Below are 15,250 nucleotides of genomic sequence, written 5' to 3' on the forward strand. Positions count from 1 at the left end.
GCATTTGCAAAGTTACAGCTCATTCCTGTGGCTGGCTTGCAGAGCCCAGGCAGCACCAAGAAGTCCTCCTTGGCTTTCCTTATTTTGTGGTGCCACAGCCGCAAATGAAAATATCAAAGGCATCCTCCAGGAGAGACCCTCCAAGAGGCAGTCGCAAAACATGGTGGAGCTCATCTACTAACACCTGTTGAGCCCTATTATAGGCAGCCTGCAGAGCGAGCACAGAATATCCGCACACTTGGTACAATCCAGGAGTATGTCAGTTTCAAATTTATTGCTAGGCAATATTTCTGGTTTGGAAAAATGAAAAATAAAAAGAATTCTAGAAGACAAAAAGACGTAACTTCAGACCATTAAAACTGAGTTCCTGGAATGCTACCTACTTCGTGTGTTTCCAAATTGGCTCCAAAATCTTTAAACAAAGTATTTCAGCCCGTTACTCTTTCATAACTTTGATGTGTAATAATATTAATGATAATAGGTTTGTGAAGAGCATCTGGGATCCAGGACACTGCCAGGGGACTGAGCCACCTAGCAAGAGCAGCTGCTACTACAGCAACAGGAGCTCTCAGACAGATGCTCAAAGTCATCCACGTGCAACTATGTTTACCTGATGCAGCCATGTGCCAAAAGAAATGCTCCAAGGTACATTACCTTTTTATTTTTTTAATGCAGGTATTGTAACTGCAGGCAATCAGGTTAACTCCATCATTGGCCGCACATCAGGCTGCTTCAATTTCTGCGTGCCCCTGCAATACTGTGAGGAAATAAAGCACATCACATAATTTGGCATGTTTATAAGCCATTACCTAGCTTGCACAACACATCACACCCATCGTGTTCAGTGCATGGACCCAAACCCTGGTCTGATGCTGGCAGCTACAACAGTATCTTCTTACTGTTTGCAATAGTCACGACTTCAATTGCTGACACAACCTTTTCCTTTATACAGTTTCTCAGACTGGTGCAATTTACATTTGAGCTCTGTTTACTAATGCTCATCTAGAAACACTTTGCTCATCTAGAAACTCCTCTGAAACACATTGGTTCTCCCAACACTGGAGCAACAAGGATCATTCCTCAAGTAACTAGTTCTAAATAAATTACATTCTGACACGTTATATATGTATACACTTATTTATATCTATAAAAATACATATTTTGTGCATATATAATGTAAAACATGCTGAGGCCTCAATGTAAACTTGCAGACACTTAATGCAATACAGAGACATTATATTAGGAAAGGGGGCCCCAAACCTCAGACTACCTCAGATTAGCTGAGCTAATCCTAGGAAGGCGCACAGGGCTGTGTACACCACAAAAACAAATGCAAACCCTTTTAAATCATCCAAAACGTTTAAAAATATCATAGTTCTTAGTAAACATCCATAGTAAAATATCCAGGAGCCCCAGACAGGACAAGTTTGGGGGCTTCTTTCCTCTTTTTTTTTTGGTCCAAAAACATACTAAGGACTGTTCTCTGTGCACATATATTATGTTTTGTGGGAGAAAATGAGTACTACTCTTTCGTTGTTGCTGTTGTTGTTTAAAGAGTCTCTCACACTATCTGCAGCGCAGCTAAACGTCCCCCGAGCCGGCGAGCACACTCATATATATAAGGGCCTTCACATATCAGCTATATGGGACTGGTTTGCACTATCCCGGTCAAATGCTGCTCCCTGCCGGCCCAGCCCGCTACTCCCCTTGCGCAATCCTCTCCCGCTTCGGCTGCAAACGCAACAAAATAAATAAATAAATAGATGATAATAATAACAAAACTCCTGTCTCGCGGAAGAGCCGCATTTGCCCTGAGAACGAGACCGCGTTTTGGGGAGGGGATTTCCTTGCAGGGCGGCCCCGAACGGCAGCGGCCGGCGCGGCGGCGCCTGCGCACTGGGCGCGCGGGAGGAGCGGCGGCGCCATGGCGGGGCCGGCGGCGGCGGCGTGAGTGCGGGGCGGCGGGGGGGGCGGCCCGTGGCGGTTGCGGGGGAGGGAATGGCGGAAGGGGCCGTTGCAGCCGTTTAACGGCCGCGCGTGCGGGGCTGCGCCGGCTTCGCGCCGCCGTTCCTCACCTTGAAATTCAGGTTCTGCTCTGGGCGTCGGGAAAAGGTTTTACGTGTGAAAATAAAAGATAATGAAGCCATCAACCTCGCTTGAAGTCATGTTGGCAATATGGTCGCTTTGCCTTCCTCGCGGCCCTGTGAGGAAAGGAGTGATACGGTGCTCTCCTCCCCATCTCCTCAGCCCCGGCTCACCTGTGCAGGGGTGCGGGACTTTGCTGGGGGTTTCTTCCCTGGTGTCCAAGGTAGAGGGGCTTTTCCAATCCTCAGGGTCTTCCTCCTTTCCTTCCTCTTCCCGATGGATTTAAAATTAACCTGCTGCTGTCTCCTGGGAGCGTGGTGCAGGAACTGGCCGGGGGCATGCAGCTTGCTTCCTCTGCTTCCCCAGCATGGTCCGGGGTGGCCTTCCTTTTCCCTTCAGAGCTCAGTGAAAATGTTATGGGATCCCCGTCCTTAAAAATTTTCAAGATGCGTTTGGATAAAGCCCCCAGCAGGCTGGCGGGTCTCCCTGTCTGCCTTGCTTTGCACAGCAGGTTGGACTAAGGGAAGGTCCCTTCCCACCTTGACTCTATTTAGCTCCTCTGAACTCCCCTTGCTCTGTTCTTTCTTAGGCATCATTAGCAGTGGACTGGGGGAGGGAAATGCAATTCCATGTTTTGAAACTAGCTGTAGATCTCACTGATGTGCTGAAAGCTGCTTCCTGAAGAGGATAGATATGTTCCTCCAGAGCTGTTAGGAAGACGATGTGCAGTGGTGCCCAGCCGTGGAGACAACTCCTTGGTAGGACAAGCAACGTGGGGGAAAGGGATTTTGTTGCTAGGTTTGGAAAGGAGCCGTAGGATTGCATTCACATCCCAGGGTTTTGAATGCAATAGTCTGCTTTGTCCTAGTGGAATAAATTTAAGCACCTGACTGCAAATTTCCCTGGAGTAATCAAGATAGATTTGGGCAATGAAAACGGTGGCTGATGGCCATCTTATTCTAGATACTGAAGGAGCTGCAGGCAGAAACTCTCCTCCTTTGCAAGCTGTGGTCTGTCACTCCCTGTGAGTAAGCCTTGCTCCCTGGCTGTGGTGCAGGGGCTGCGCACATACTGTCACTGTCGTGCCAAGCCTTCTTATCACATCTCCAGCACAGGTAATAAATCAACTAGCACGTAAGTGTTTACAGAGTGCTCAAGTTTACTGCTGAGCCTTCATCAAACAACCAGCGTGCTCTTACATCCGTCTTTTCAGAATGCCTTTTGCAGGTTTAGGGAGAAAAACATGTCTTTCTTTTCTGCTGGTTTTAGGTGTCGTGTGGGAACCACCTGTTCTGCGTGAAAGAGAAGGAATGAATCATCTGATAAAGGGGAGGAACAATACGCCTGGTAAATGGAAGCCATGAAGATATCAAAGCGGTTCTTTGCTTTTGGGATTTTGGCATGCATAGCTATTTATGTTGCATACATAAAATGGCACTTGGACTCTAAACCAGTCTTAGGAGCAACGGAAGACATTGCTGAAAGCAGGAGAGACAAATCGACCCATCAGGCAGTGACAACAGATCTCTCAGTCTTTTATGGGATTATGTTTGATGCAGGAAGCACTGGAACTCGCATACATATTTTTAAATTTACACAGCAACCGAAAGGTAAGATTCTTCCGTAAAGAATGGAGCAGATTATTGATACTTCTTTCCTAGGAATTGCTTGCACAACTGTTCTCCAACTCTTCCTAGAGAGCCATTAGGACAAACATTGTGGTTCAAGTATATGAGTCTAGATGAAATCCCATTATGAAGATATTCTACAGTGGAGGAAGGGCTGTAATGCCACAAAGCTAGCCAAATGGCAGCTTCAGAGCAGCCCCTAGAGCAGTGTCCTGAGGAGGAGCAGTTTGCCATTACATTATTTGGTAGAAGAGAGGAGCAGGTTTGAAATGTCGTATTCCCAAGGTTTTCAACACAATGCTGTTTTTTGTCTCCACTTTCTGGTGGGGAGTTGCTTCTCCCTGTGTTGTCTGACTTTGTGCAGTCTTGGATTCAGTAGGATTTCGGCATTTAATTAAAATTGTTCTGTTTTGCACTGGGACAGAAAGTATTGCTGAGGTACGAGATACGAGTGGACAAAAAAGCTCTGGTTTTCTGATGGAGTTGCAAGCTTTGTTTGTTTCCATCCCTGTCTGTGAAACTTAAAGATGACCCATATGAATGCTATTAAATAGGAAATCCAGAGGATGATTTTTGGGGTTTAGCAGTATGGTGTGTGGTGGTGTTGGTCTGTGGAAACCATCTTGAGTTTTGCAGGATAACCTGAGCATAAGGCCTAGCAACAAAAGGTGTTAAACAACAGCCCACACATGGATTTAATTCATTCTTCTTTTCATTTACTCACAGATTTGGGTTCTTGCATGCCTGATTCTCTTTAAAGACAATTCCCATAATTCCAGAATATTGCAAGAGACTTTCTGGAGATTGCTTGGGTATAGGAGAAAGCTGTTGTCAAGCTCTCAGAATCTTCCTGCAGAGCTATCTGTCCTTCAGGCTTCCGAAATATTTAGCCCTCGCTCCTTTCGCTACCATTGAAAGCAGTGATAAAACTTCCATGGCTTTTGCTGAAGTTGAATTCAGCCATGTTGGAGCCTGTTGGAAAGTTTGGTTCATGTTACCCATGTGGTTTGGGAAGGTGCACATGGTAGGTAAAAGGCAAAGGAGAATTCACAACCATCTGGTGATTTGTGTGATGAGCACTTAAAAAAAAAAAAAAAAAAAAAAAAAAAAAAAAGCTTATTGGGCACCAGTACCTGGAAAATAATTGTGATTTTAAAAAATGCTTTTGCATTGGTCTGATTCCACAACAAAGCCTGTCTTTGAAAGGCAGGGTGGCCTTTGCTAATTCTTTAGACAAACGCTTCATATGACTGCCATTAGCATATAATGAAGTTGCGTTTTTTTTTTTTTTTTTTGTGAATGCAAAATGATTTGTTCGGTTGCTTATTTTGAACAGAGACTCCCAGGTTAAACCATGAGACGTTTAAAGCACTGAAGCCAGGTCTGTCTGCATATGCTGATGATGTTGAAAAGGTAATTTCATATCTTCTTCTGTCAAAACGTGTGCCCATCCTCCTGTTCTTGATATGCTCTGCAGATCACTGCTTGCTGTGCTTGCTGCACTGAACTGCCTCAGTGCAGGAAGCTCCAAGAAGGTGACTCCAGATGATACCGTCCCACAGAGAAAGTTGCTCAGTGCTCAGAAGGTCAAGAAGCCTATCTATACATGTATGTCTGGTTCTGCTGGGTGATTGCTAGATGAAGCTGTAAATTAAGCACAGTAGATGTTTTTTCCCATCTCTGTTGTAAGATTTACTGTGCACTTAAGAATATAAAAAGAAGAGTCTTGCTGGATTGGAGCAGAGCCTTCTCCAAGAGCAACTAAAGTAGATTCTCAAGGAAACAGTCTATAAAACAGGTCAAGTGTTAAGTGACTTCTCTCCTGCCTCCCTTCCTTTCCGGCTGGCAGCGATCTGGTGCTTCCTGAGCCAAAGCTTGCTCCCGGTTCATAGTGTTTTATTGGCTCTGAAGACCTTCTTTTCTGTGGATTTGTCTCATAGTGTTTTGAGCCTTTGGTAGCCAAAACATTTAATGGCAAAGAGTTGCATGACACCATTCAGAAAAGTAGCACTTCCTGTTTGTTTTTGACTTGTTTCTGAATCATTGCAGTTGTATCCTCAGTTCTTATGCTGTGTGAGATATTGACTTGACCTTCTCTGGACTCCTTGTGATGTTCAGTTGTCCACGTTCAACATTTGCCGTGAATCCTACCTTTGAACTCCCTTTCGCCCTTATAAAGAGAACCCCTCAGAATTTCTAAGATGCACTTTTTGTTCTTTCTGCGCTCACAGAGTGGCCAGAGCATAAAAGAGCTCCTGGAAGTAGCAAAGAATGAAGTTCCCATGGAGCTGTGGAAGTTCACTCCTCTGGTCCTGAAAGCAACTGCTGGCTTACGGTTGTTGCCGGGAGAGAAGGCTCAGAAGTTGCTGAATAAGGTACTGCTTTGTTTCATTTTGCTTTCCATAAGTTGTACAGCAAAATTTGCCCCCCGCCACGTGTAAGATGCAGAAACTCCTTTATGTTAAGGTATATGAGTCATTGCTACGGTTTAACTCTGCAAGAAATGCAGAGCTACTTCATCTCAGATGGGGTGAGAAATTGTAGTGCAAGCACAGAAGAATGACGACAGCTCCTGGTAAGCCTGGGATGGCAGTAAACATTAGCCTCCCTGTGAAACACAAGTGTGATAAGACACTTGTGACTTATCACAGGCTTGTTCCTACTGTGAGTGTTGGTGGCCTTGACCAGGACCTAGCTATTCTTGGAAAAACTGCTACTTGATTTACCATGTTAGCAGCTTGTTGCTGTGAGATTGTGCTGTTTTATAATCAATTAAAATTAATGTATGTTGTATTTATAGGCATGTAAAATAGAATTTATCTTTAATATAAAAAGAAATAAAATATGATGTCCTAGGCCCTAAATCTGTGGGAGAAGTTCATTAGATGTGCACCAATTGTAGTCCTTTTTCTCTGTATTTCACTGAACTCTCAATGACTGGAAAGAAATCTGATGATCTGACTCCGTAGCCTAATGAAAAGGTTTTCAGTGTTGATCAGGGAAATGTTGAAACCAATGTCTTAAAAAAAAAAAAATCTTTGAGTGTATCTTTTACGTGCATTACAGGTAAAGGAGATTTTTCAGGCTTCCCCCTTCTTTGTCAGGGACAACTGTGTGTCCATAATGAATGGAACAGATGAAGGTAGGTAAACTTCTGGAGGCCTTTTCTGAAATCCTGCATTCCTGCCTCGCTGTGACGAACCCTCACTGGCTATTATGGGAACCCACATGTGATTACTTTTTTATATTTCTTTGGGCAGTGCCTGACAAAGAGATTTTGTGCTGTGTTTTTCAATGGGAAGTCTGCAACTCTAGCCTGTTTTCTAAAGCAATGAGTGTCTGACAATTCCTGTGGGATGGCTGGAAAGCTGCTAGACAATCAGCACTTCTGGAAAGTTTTCTGAATATCTACATATTGAGATTGTCTTTAACACTTGATTTTTCATGCCATGTGCTTGACAATGCGCCCCTGACTTCTCTGGAAGTGATTGGTCATAATGTTAATTCTAACTAGTCTGATGAGTATGAATGTGAACTGATCATGAAAAGAAAAGTTCTCTAGAGAAGAAAATGTATTGAATTAAATTGCCAGTCAAAAAAAAAAATGCTGAGGATAGAACCTAGAATCAGTCTTGCCTTAAAAGAATTTGAAGAAACATGTCAAAATTCTAACAAAATTCTAAGCAAATGTTGAAATATGTTTTTAATTTGCCTAGAAACCAAGCTTCAAAATGCTTCATTGCTGTTATGGAACTGTTTATGGGTTTATTTTTTGTTGTTCAATAGAAGAAAGTAGATCTTTAGGTTTTGTTTAAAGTTCATTGATAGTTCATTAAGTTTATGCGACAGCTTTGGTTCAGCCAAAGATTGAACTGGAGCTTGTTCCCCAGCAGGCCTCTAGTTTTAACAAAATGGATAAATATTTAGATTTGTTAATATAAGGCCCATTAATTCACTTTATGGGGGAAAGATGTGTAAAACAAGAAAAGGACAGAAACAGTCTAACAAAGCAGAACATTCACAAAAATGCTGGAAAGAAAAAAGGAAAAAGAATTCTGAATATTCAAAAGGAAAATGAAGTGCCTTGCAATGAATCAAAGTCCATCAGACAGACACCCTTCTGAGACTTTGAATTAGTAATAGCCGATTTATGAAAGGAGGAGAAGGGACTTTGTGGCAGGCAGTCTCTGATGTCCTTTCCTGTGTTTGATAAGCTCTGATTTGTGGGTTATATTATTTATATGGTCCATGTAAACTGTTGGAGAAACTTTAAAAAAGCCTCCAGCAAAACATATCCTAAACAGGAAGACCTTTTATAATGGCTTATCTAATCTGATATTGTTGTCAGATGAAATGAAATGCCATGATACAACCGTGTGTCTTTTGATTCTTTTCCTTAATAGGCATTTCAGCCTGGATCACAATAAATTTTTTAACAGGTATGGTTGCCTGAGCATGTGCATAAAGGTATGCCTGATTCTGTGAGATTTATGCTGTTTTCTGCTCCAGTATGGGATTTGATCATTATTTGGGGTGGAATGGGAGGGAAAAAAAAAAAAAAAAAAGCAGGTGGAGGAGTAGGAAGGAAACAACCATTTTTTGGCCTGGTCCAGTTAAGCCATTACAGTTTTGGCCATTCCAGGGTGAGGAATTAAATCCCCTTTCCTAGCCAGTTTTGTAGTCTTTCTTTTCATTAATTCCCTGCATGTAGTCTTTCTTTCAGCTTTCCCTGGAAGGTACCAGAACACTTTGTTCCTTTTTAGAGTTTGCCTCTTGCTCTTTAGTGCAGAAATTTTGGACCTGCTTGATAGGTGCACAGAGTGCTTGTGAGAAAGTGCTGTGGTACTTCCTTATAGATCTATAAGGAAGTACTTCTATAGCACAAAAATAGCACTAGTGTTTGTACTGGTGTTTGTTTTTAAAGATAGCTGAAGAAAATAAAGCTGAAAGCTTTTCTGGGAAAAAAAAAAAAAAGTAAACCAGTCTCTATCCAAGCACTCTGTTATCACATGGATTGTCCTGAGGACTACACAAGTACCCTAGAACTTTTTATGATTGCAGGAAATATCGGGAAGGTTGGAGATCTTAAAACACCTGCTCTCATGAAGTACACAGAGGTGTTTGGTGTCAGTCTTGTCAGAAAGGTGATGCTTGAAGGGCCTAACTGAGAAGAACCGGATTTAAATGAGAAGAGAGCTGGTGTCTTAGGCCAGCTCTTTTCAGCCACTTATTCCCAGACCCATAGGAATCTGGAAAGTACCACTAAAGGATCACACGAGGTGGCCAAGAAAACCACATTCTTCTGTGTTACAAAGCAGTTACCAGAGTGAAATGCATGAAAGGAGCCTTATGTTCATTGAAAAAAAATGCATAGGAATCCACTAATCAAAGCTGCTCTAATTGGGGCATGAACAGTCAACACAGAAGGAAAAGAAACTCTTACTGGGAAGGCTTTTGGGTGACCCTAGTCTAGTACTGACAGGAAGCTGGTGGATGGAGTTAGACTATGGTATTTGCACATTTATGGTTTTATTCATTTCTAGTTTCCTACTTCTTACAGTGCCCACTGTGGGTTTTTTGCTTGTTTGTTTGTTTCCTGTTCTTTCCCACATTACAGGCAGCTTAAATAATCCACAGAAGAGAAGTGTAGGAATGCTGGATTTGGGTGGTGGATCAACACAGATCACCTTCCTCCCACGCACTGAGGTAATGTGAACACGCTCATCGCAGTGAAATGCCATTGCTAAAGCAGTGAGTGCTATGATTTATTTCCCTTGGAAGCAGACACAGTTTGTCACTGGCACATGAAGCCACACTTCTGATGGAAAAGTCCAGGTCACTTTGTCACATCTGCCTTGGGGTGGTCCCAGGGGCATTTGTAACTCTATAGTGCGGTGAATGTGGAAATTTTGAATTGACAGAGATAGCGTTAGTGGATGAGTAGTTAGGCAAGAACAGCAGCATGGCCTGAGCTTCAGCCTCTTACTATACTCTCGCATCCTGTGAGATAAGGATTCCTTCTTAATTAGTTTGGTGTGGATAGAAGTAGAAATATAACCAGATTGGACTCCATCACATGAAGTTATTATTTTAGCTGTCTTTTGGTGATGTCATATGTATCCATGGTCAAATCCAACCATTCATAAATACATCGTTCCTCTCTGGACCAGGCTAGGATTGTTTTAGAGGATTTCCTAATGTTTTGGAGGATTGTGTTGTTGCTGTTTACTTTTGCAGGCAGAAACTTTGCACTGATGACTTTTTCTCCTTCCAGGAAACTCTGCAGGCATCACCAGCCGGCCATGCAACTTCATTTCAGATGTTCAACACCACCTATAAGCTGTATTCATACAGGTTAGTTTTGGGAAAGGGAGCATGCTGGAAAGAAAAGCTTACAATGAAGCCAGTGAGGTGCAGCTGTTTTGCTGAAGTGGGGTCTTTGGGGTCTCGTGCGAGCGAGTCCTTAGAACAGAGAGACCTGAGCAGAGCAACCATCTTTACAAGCCGAGCATGGGGAGGGCTAAGAAAAGGGTTGAGGAAATGTGCTCTAAAGAGCCAGTATAGAGTTGACAGACTATTCCCTGTGCTTTGCTCGAGGAGAGGTTATCCTGCTGGTGTGTCAGCCTTTGCCAGAGATGGGCTAATGTGGCAGTAGGTTGTCACACGCTGTTCTTCTTATGTGTGTTAGCTGCCGACTCAAACCATCTTGCTGGGATCATACAGAGGAGACAGCCATGTCCTGCCCAAGCTCTCAGTGCAGGAGCAGAGGGAGGATGTTCACGGATGCTTTTCTCCTTTGCAGTTACTTGGGACTCGGACTGATGTCAGCAAGGCTCGCAATTTTAGGAGGAATTGAGGTAAAACCCTGTAAGTGACGGGCACTCCTGCAGTCTTGTCTTTGAGCTCGTGCGTTTTGGGTGCTGCCTGGGAATAGGGTGTTTTGCCCTGTTGTGGAGCTCAAGCTGTCAATGTGGTACGTGCACTCCTGTCACTTAACCCAGGCACGTTTGAGACAGATGCAGAAGGTGACACTGCTGCATCCCAGGAGGCAGGGACTCTTGCCAGCCTTGTCAGGACTTGGGACACTTGAACCAGTACTGGGGCTTGGAAGGATCATGGCTGAAGGTGTGGGAGTGTGGAAGAGGGCTGGGGAGGGATCTAAAACTAACTTCTATTTTTTTTTCCTAATGCTACTTCCTTTTATTTCTGCAGTAGGAGAAGGTGAGGAGCTGATCAGCCCTTGTTTATCACCTGGTTTCAAATCTGAGTGGGAACACGCTGAGATAGTGTACAAAATTAAAGGACAGAAGGCAGGTATAGTGCCTTATCACCTCTCTATTCCTTACCAGGCAAACAGGTTTATTGCAGAATAAAGTAAATACTCTTGGGTACTTGGAAAGACACTTGATTCTCTGTGTGTCATTGTATATGACTTTTTCCTCTCAGGCCTGACCTGTTAAAGAGATGGTGCTGTTTTTTCCTGCTCTGTGTCCTGGCATGTCTGTCCACTCCATAAAGCTGTTAGCAGTATTACAGCAGGAGTTGAGTGCTTCCTGAACAGGTCTTTCAAAATCCTCCTGTCTGAAACAGTGCTTTTTATCCCCCATGCTTCCATGCTTATCCCCCACTCCGAAGGTGGTAAATGTTGTCCCTGGAAAGAGATGCAGACCTGTTATTTCAGATCTCTCTGAGCCTGTAAGAATTGAGGATGTGCTGTTGTCCAAAAGGGAGTCCGTCTCCTTGCAGAGTCTAAATAAATTGTGTGTATGTTTAACTGCCTGCCTATAATTGCCTTCTTTCAGGTGAACCTTTGTACGAGTCTTGTTCCACTAAAGTGGCAAAGATGCTCTACCAAAAAGTACATAAAACTGAGGAAGTGAAGAATCTGGATTTTTATGCTTTCTCCTACTACTATGACCTTGCAGCAGAGGTTGGTCTCATAGGTAGGCTTGTTTCTGTTTTCATTTCATTTTAAATGGCAAGTAATGGAAAAAATGATAGCTATGACTTGTACTCTGCTAAGCTGCCGGGGAACCGAGTCCTTTATTACACCAAAGTGTAGTCCAGGTCTTATCTGGATATCAAATGCTATTCAGTTCCATTAGAGATGGGATTTGGGATTGTGAAATAAGATTTGCAAGCCCCTTTTTTTTTTTTTTTTTTTTTTTTTTTTAAGTAAACTGGCCACATTTTAGAAGTCACTGATGTCTGATTAACACTACCATCCAAAAGAGGAAAAAAAAGACTCCAATAGAAGTGACCAGGTCTTGTCTTGGGTGATAAAACACATAAAACCTGCACTCATGGGTGTTATGTATTTTGCTTCCAATGGCTTTTTAAAGGGAGTGTATTTTCCACATTTATTTAGAATCTCTCTTCCACTGCTATACTAGTCATATTCAGTGATAGAAAGCAGGTGATAGGATCTTAGGTTGCTCTGCATATACTTACCCCTACTCAAATCACTTTGTTTCCCAAAGAATTTCATATTTAATCTTGCAGAGCATCACTGTCCTTTCAGATCTCATCAAATATGATTATTGTGTTGAGGCATCAACAGAACAGGACAGCACAGACATTGCAACAGAACAAGAGAGCTTGTAAAATCAGTAGGATTTTTGTTAGGAAACTAGAGAAATTCTGCTTATTATGAGGCTTTTCAATGCATATTAGAGCCCTGAAATCAACATTCTTGTGCCTTAAAATAGTGTGATTTCTGTCATTGATTTCCGTGACTCACAGCTCAATTTCCAGTGTTTTTACAACCTGCATCTACAATTGCTTTCATAAACAAGCCATAAAACAGATCCTGATTTTTTTCTTTGTATTTAGATAAAGAAAAGGGAGGAAGCCTAACTCTCAGTGACTTTGAAACTGCAGCTAAATATGGTGAGTAGAGAATAAAATCAATCAGGACTGGTAATTACATGGGAATTCATATTCAAGTGGCAAATGTGTAACATGCTAAGAAGCTGGGCTTTTTTTCTGTACGGTTTTAAGTAAAAACTGAGCAGCCATCTTCTGGAGGCCACCTGTCTGCACAGCATCTCAATCAACATTTCTGTTTATTTTGGAAAATCTTAACTATTATTTCTATCAATTCTTGCTTTTTGCAGCTACATTTTACAATATTGACCTTTAAAAAAAAATCCCTCGGGAACAGCTAATAATAAACTTGCCAGTTAATAGTTCTCGTGAAATCATGCTTTCAAGAGAGGTATGGCATTCTCATCATTTTCGCATAAACTGTTCAGGACAAGGCTGATATTTTTTTCTTTTTCCAATTCTTGTTTTTCCAAGGTTTTAACATCATCTGAAATTCCTTAGATTTTTTTTTAAAGTTTAGGTTTAGAAAAAATAGGGGCCTTTTCTGTCTTTCCATGAGCAGTATAAAAAAACTCAGCTGTCTTGAGGGAGACACAGAATACCTTGGTCTTTTACTGTGCCAGAGCTTTACTGCTTGTGCTAACACATCTATGTCATTTTAATACTTCAAGGAAGGCCAAACAGAGGGTAAATAGGTTCTATCCCTGTGGAAACCAACTAATGAGAGGTGTTTTAACAGTCTGAGGTTTTCTAAAGTTGGGTTGATGTTAGGGTTGAGCCCACACTATGCATTTACTCTGTTTTCATCCTCCTCAGTATGCAAGACCATGGAAATCACACCAGGAAGCAGCCCTTTTCTCTGCATGGACCTCACATACATCACCTGGCTTCTGCAAGAACTAGGCTTTGCCAAGAGCCAAGTCTTCAAGGTGATGTACAAAACTGATTGCAGGGGAGACTGGGCAGAAAGATGCCAAGGTGACTTTAGCCACTCAGTCCCTAATTTCCTGCTACAGCATATGCCCTGTGATTACGGCTGGGATGGGGGAACCCCAGCATGGTGGTAACTAGTGCAGTAACCTTCAGTGCAATATTCACCCTGCATGCATCTCCTTTTCCCAGAGATTTTAACTTCTCTTTCCCACTTCTCTCCCTGCAGCTTGCACGGAAAATTGACAACGTTGAAACAAGCTGGGCTCTGGGAGCCACTTTTCATTACATTGACTCACTCAACAGACTGCAGCTCCTTGAAGGCAGCTTTTGAGAACCCCAGTTTTTAGACGCCCGACACAGGGGAATCTGGTAGAGGGCCTGCTTTTGGCTTCCCGCATTCTTTGCGAGGTTATAATAAGCTGGGAGCCTTTCCTTTTCTGCCCTTGCCAAGTCCCTTTCATCACTAGCTCTTTATTTTACAGTGGAGAAAAGAATAAGCCTTGACCATATGGCATCTTCAGTCAACTTGATGTAAACCCACATCATCTTTGAAGGAAAACTAGGACTCTCTGCAGGACATCTATGATCTCTATGAGAGGAAAAAAAAAAATCTTTGTGGAATGTGCCTGTAATATTTGCTAGTGATGTGCTGAAGCTGGTGTAGGAAACAGTCACTCCAGAGAGAGCTCTTCACCATGCTGATTTCATTTCAGGGTGTTTCGTTTTGACATCAGTTTTCAGTGATGATTGTTTTTGTTTTACTACTTAGATTGTTTGAAGATGAATTTAGGTGTACATGTGAAGACAGTGCATTGATGTGTGTGTCTGAAACACCATGTGGAAGTCTCAGCTCTGCTTTTCGCTTGCCAGACTAGCAATGCTCAAGAGAACCTGGGCCACACTCTTCTTGGTGGAGGCCAGCAACAGGACAAGAGGCAGTGGGCACAAACTGAATCCATGTGGATTTGAGGAAAAACTTCTTGACTATGAGGGTAACTGAGCACCGAAGCAGGCTGCCCAGAGAGGTGGTGGAGTCTCCTTCTCTGGAGACATTCAAAACCTGCCTAGATGTGATCATGTGCAACATGACCCTGCTTATGCAGGGCATTTCCAATGCTCCCTTCCAGCCTTACCTGTTCTGTGGGACTGTCAGTGCTCACTTACACGTGGCAATGAAAACCAGTTGGCCATGGAGTACAGAAGCACCTGCGGTTCTGGTGATTGGGAGACAGGGGCAGGAAGACAACACTGGCTTTGCTGGATCTCAAAAGACAAAAACCTTGGGTGTTTGGTATGGGGCTGAGCATGGATTTGGCAATGCTGGATTGATGTAATAACCAAAAAATGAGATTCAGCCACCAGAATAAACCATGAGTGCAGCTTCCTGCCTGGGCAAGGTGTACAGTGACACAGTGTTTGGCTGCCCCTTCCTTGCTTGGAGGAGCGAATTTGGTTGTGGTTGCGTCGAGCTGTAGCGTGGTTCCCGCGAGGCACTGTGGGCACCTCCGGGGAGCTGTCCTTGTCCTGCTGGGCCAGCAGGGATCTTCCTGGGCGCACGTGTGGCCTTCGCGGGGGTACTTGGCGCAGACCCACGCGCTCTTGGGTGCTTGCTGAGGCACCCAGGGAAGCAGCCCCTTGCCGCGCTGGGTGGCCACGAGTGGGAGGGAGCGCCCCAAGCCCGAGGACAGACCCGCGGTCGCTTCCCTGCCTATAAACGCTGGTGCCGGAGGGGGGACAGCGCGGCGGCCGGGTCTCTCAGCGCCCCCCGGCGCCATCTT

At 43.5% G+C, this 15,250-nt stretch overlaps 1 protein-coding gene across 2 annotated transcripts; it reads left to right on the top strand.

Annotated features, from left to right (window-relative positions):
• The first annotated feature begins 3,360 nt into the window (after nt 1-3,360).
• On the top strand, nt 3,361-14,205 carry ENTPD6 (ectonucleoside triphosphate diphosphohydrolase 6). Of its 2 annotated transcripts, none has more exons than XM_088531258.1 (14): nt 3,361-3,695; nt 5,050-5,126; nt 5,945-6,088; nt 6,780-6,855; nt 8,117-8,152; nt 9,331-9,419; nt 9,988-10,067; nt 10,516-10,580; nt 10,926-11,027; nt 11,516-11,656; nt 12,546-12,602; nt 13,356-13,468; nt 13,699-13,841; nt 13,940-14,205. In XM_088531258.1, the coding sequence occupies exons 1-13, from the start codon at nt 3,437-3,439 to the stop codon at nt 13,801-13,803; spliced, it is 1,344 nt and encodes a 447-aa protein (XP_088387384.1). In that variant the 5' UTR covers nt 3,361-3,436; the 3' UTR covers nt 13,804-13,841; nt 13,940-14,205. The 2 variants fall into 2 exon arrangements, with proteins under 2 accessions (XP_088387384.1, XP_088387383.1); XM_088531257.1 differs by having other exon boundaries at nt 13,955-14,205.
• The last annotated feature ends 1,045 nt before the right edge of the window (nt 14,206-15,250 follow it).

This window comes from Tinamus guttatus, unplaced genomic scaffold, assembly GCF_059628265.1.
Source record: "Tinamus guttatus ecotype Peru unplaced genomic scaffold, ASM5962826v1 Tinamus_guttatus_pri_ptg000403l, whole genome shotgun sequence".
NCBI classification, from domain to species: domain Eukaryota; kingdom Metazoa; phylum Chordata; class Aves; order Tinamiformes; family Tinamidae; genus Tinamus; species Tinamus guttatus.

Excerpts from the sequence above, each read along its gene's own strand:
- ENTPD6 (XM_088531258.1), top strand. The coding sequence starts at position 3,437 with ATGGAAGCCATGAAGATATCAAAGCGGTTCTTTGCTTTTGGGATTTTG. Across the intron at positions 6,089-6,779 it reads CTCAGAAGTTGCTGAATAAG|GTAAAGGAGATTTTTCAGGC; the intron begins GTACTGCTTTGT and ends CGTGCATTACAG. Across the intron at positions 9,420-9,987 it reads CCTTCCTCCCACGCACTGAG|GAAACTCTGCAGGCATCACC; the intron begins GTAATGTGAACA and ends TTCTCCTTCCAG.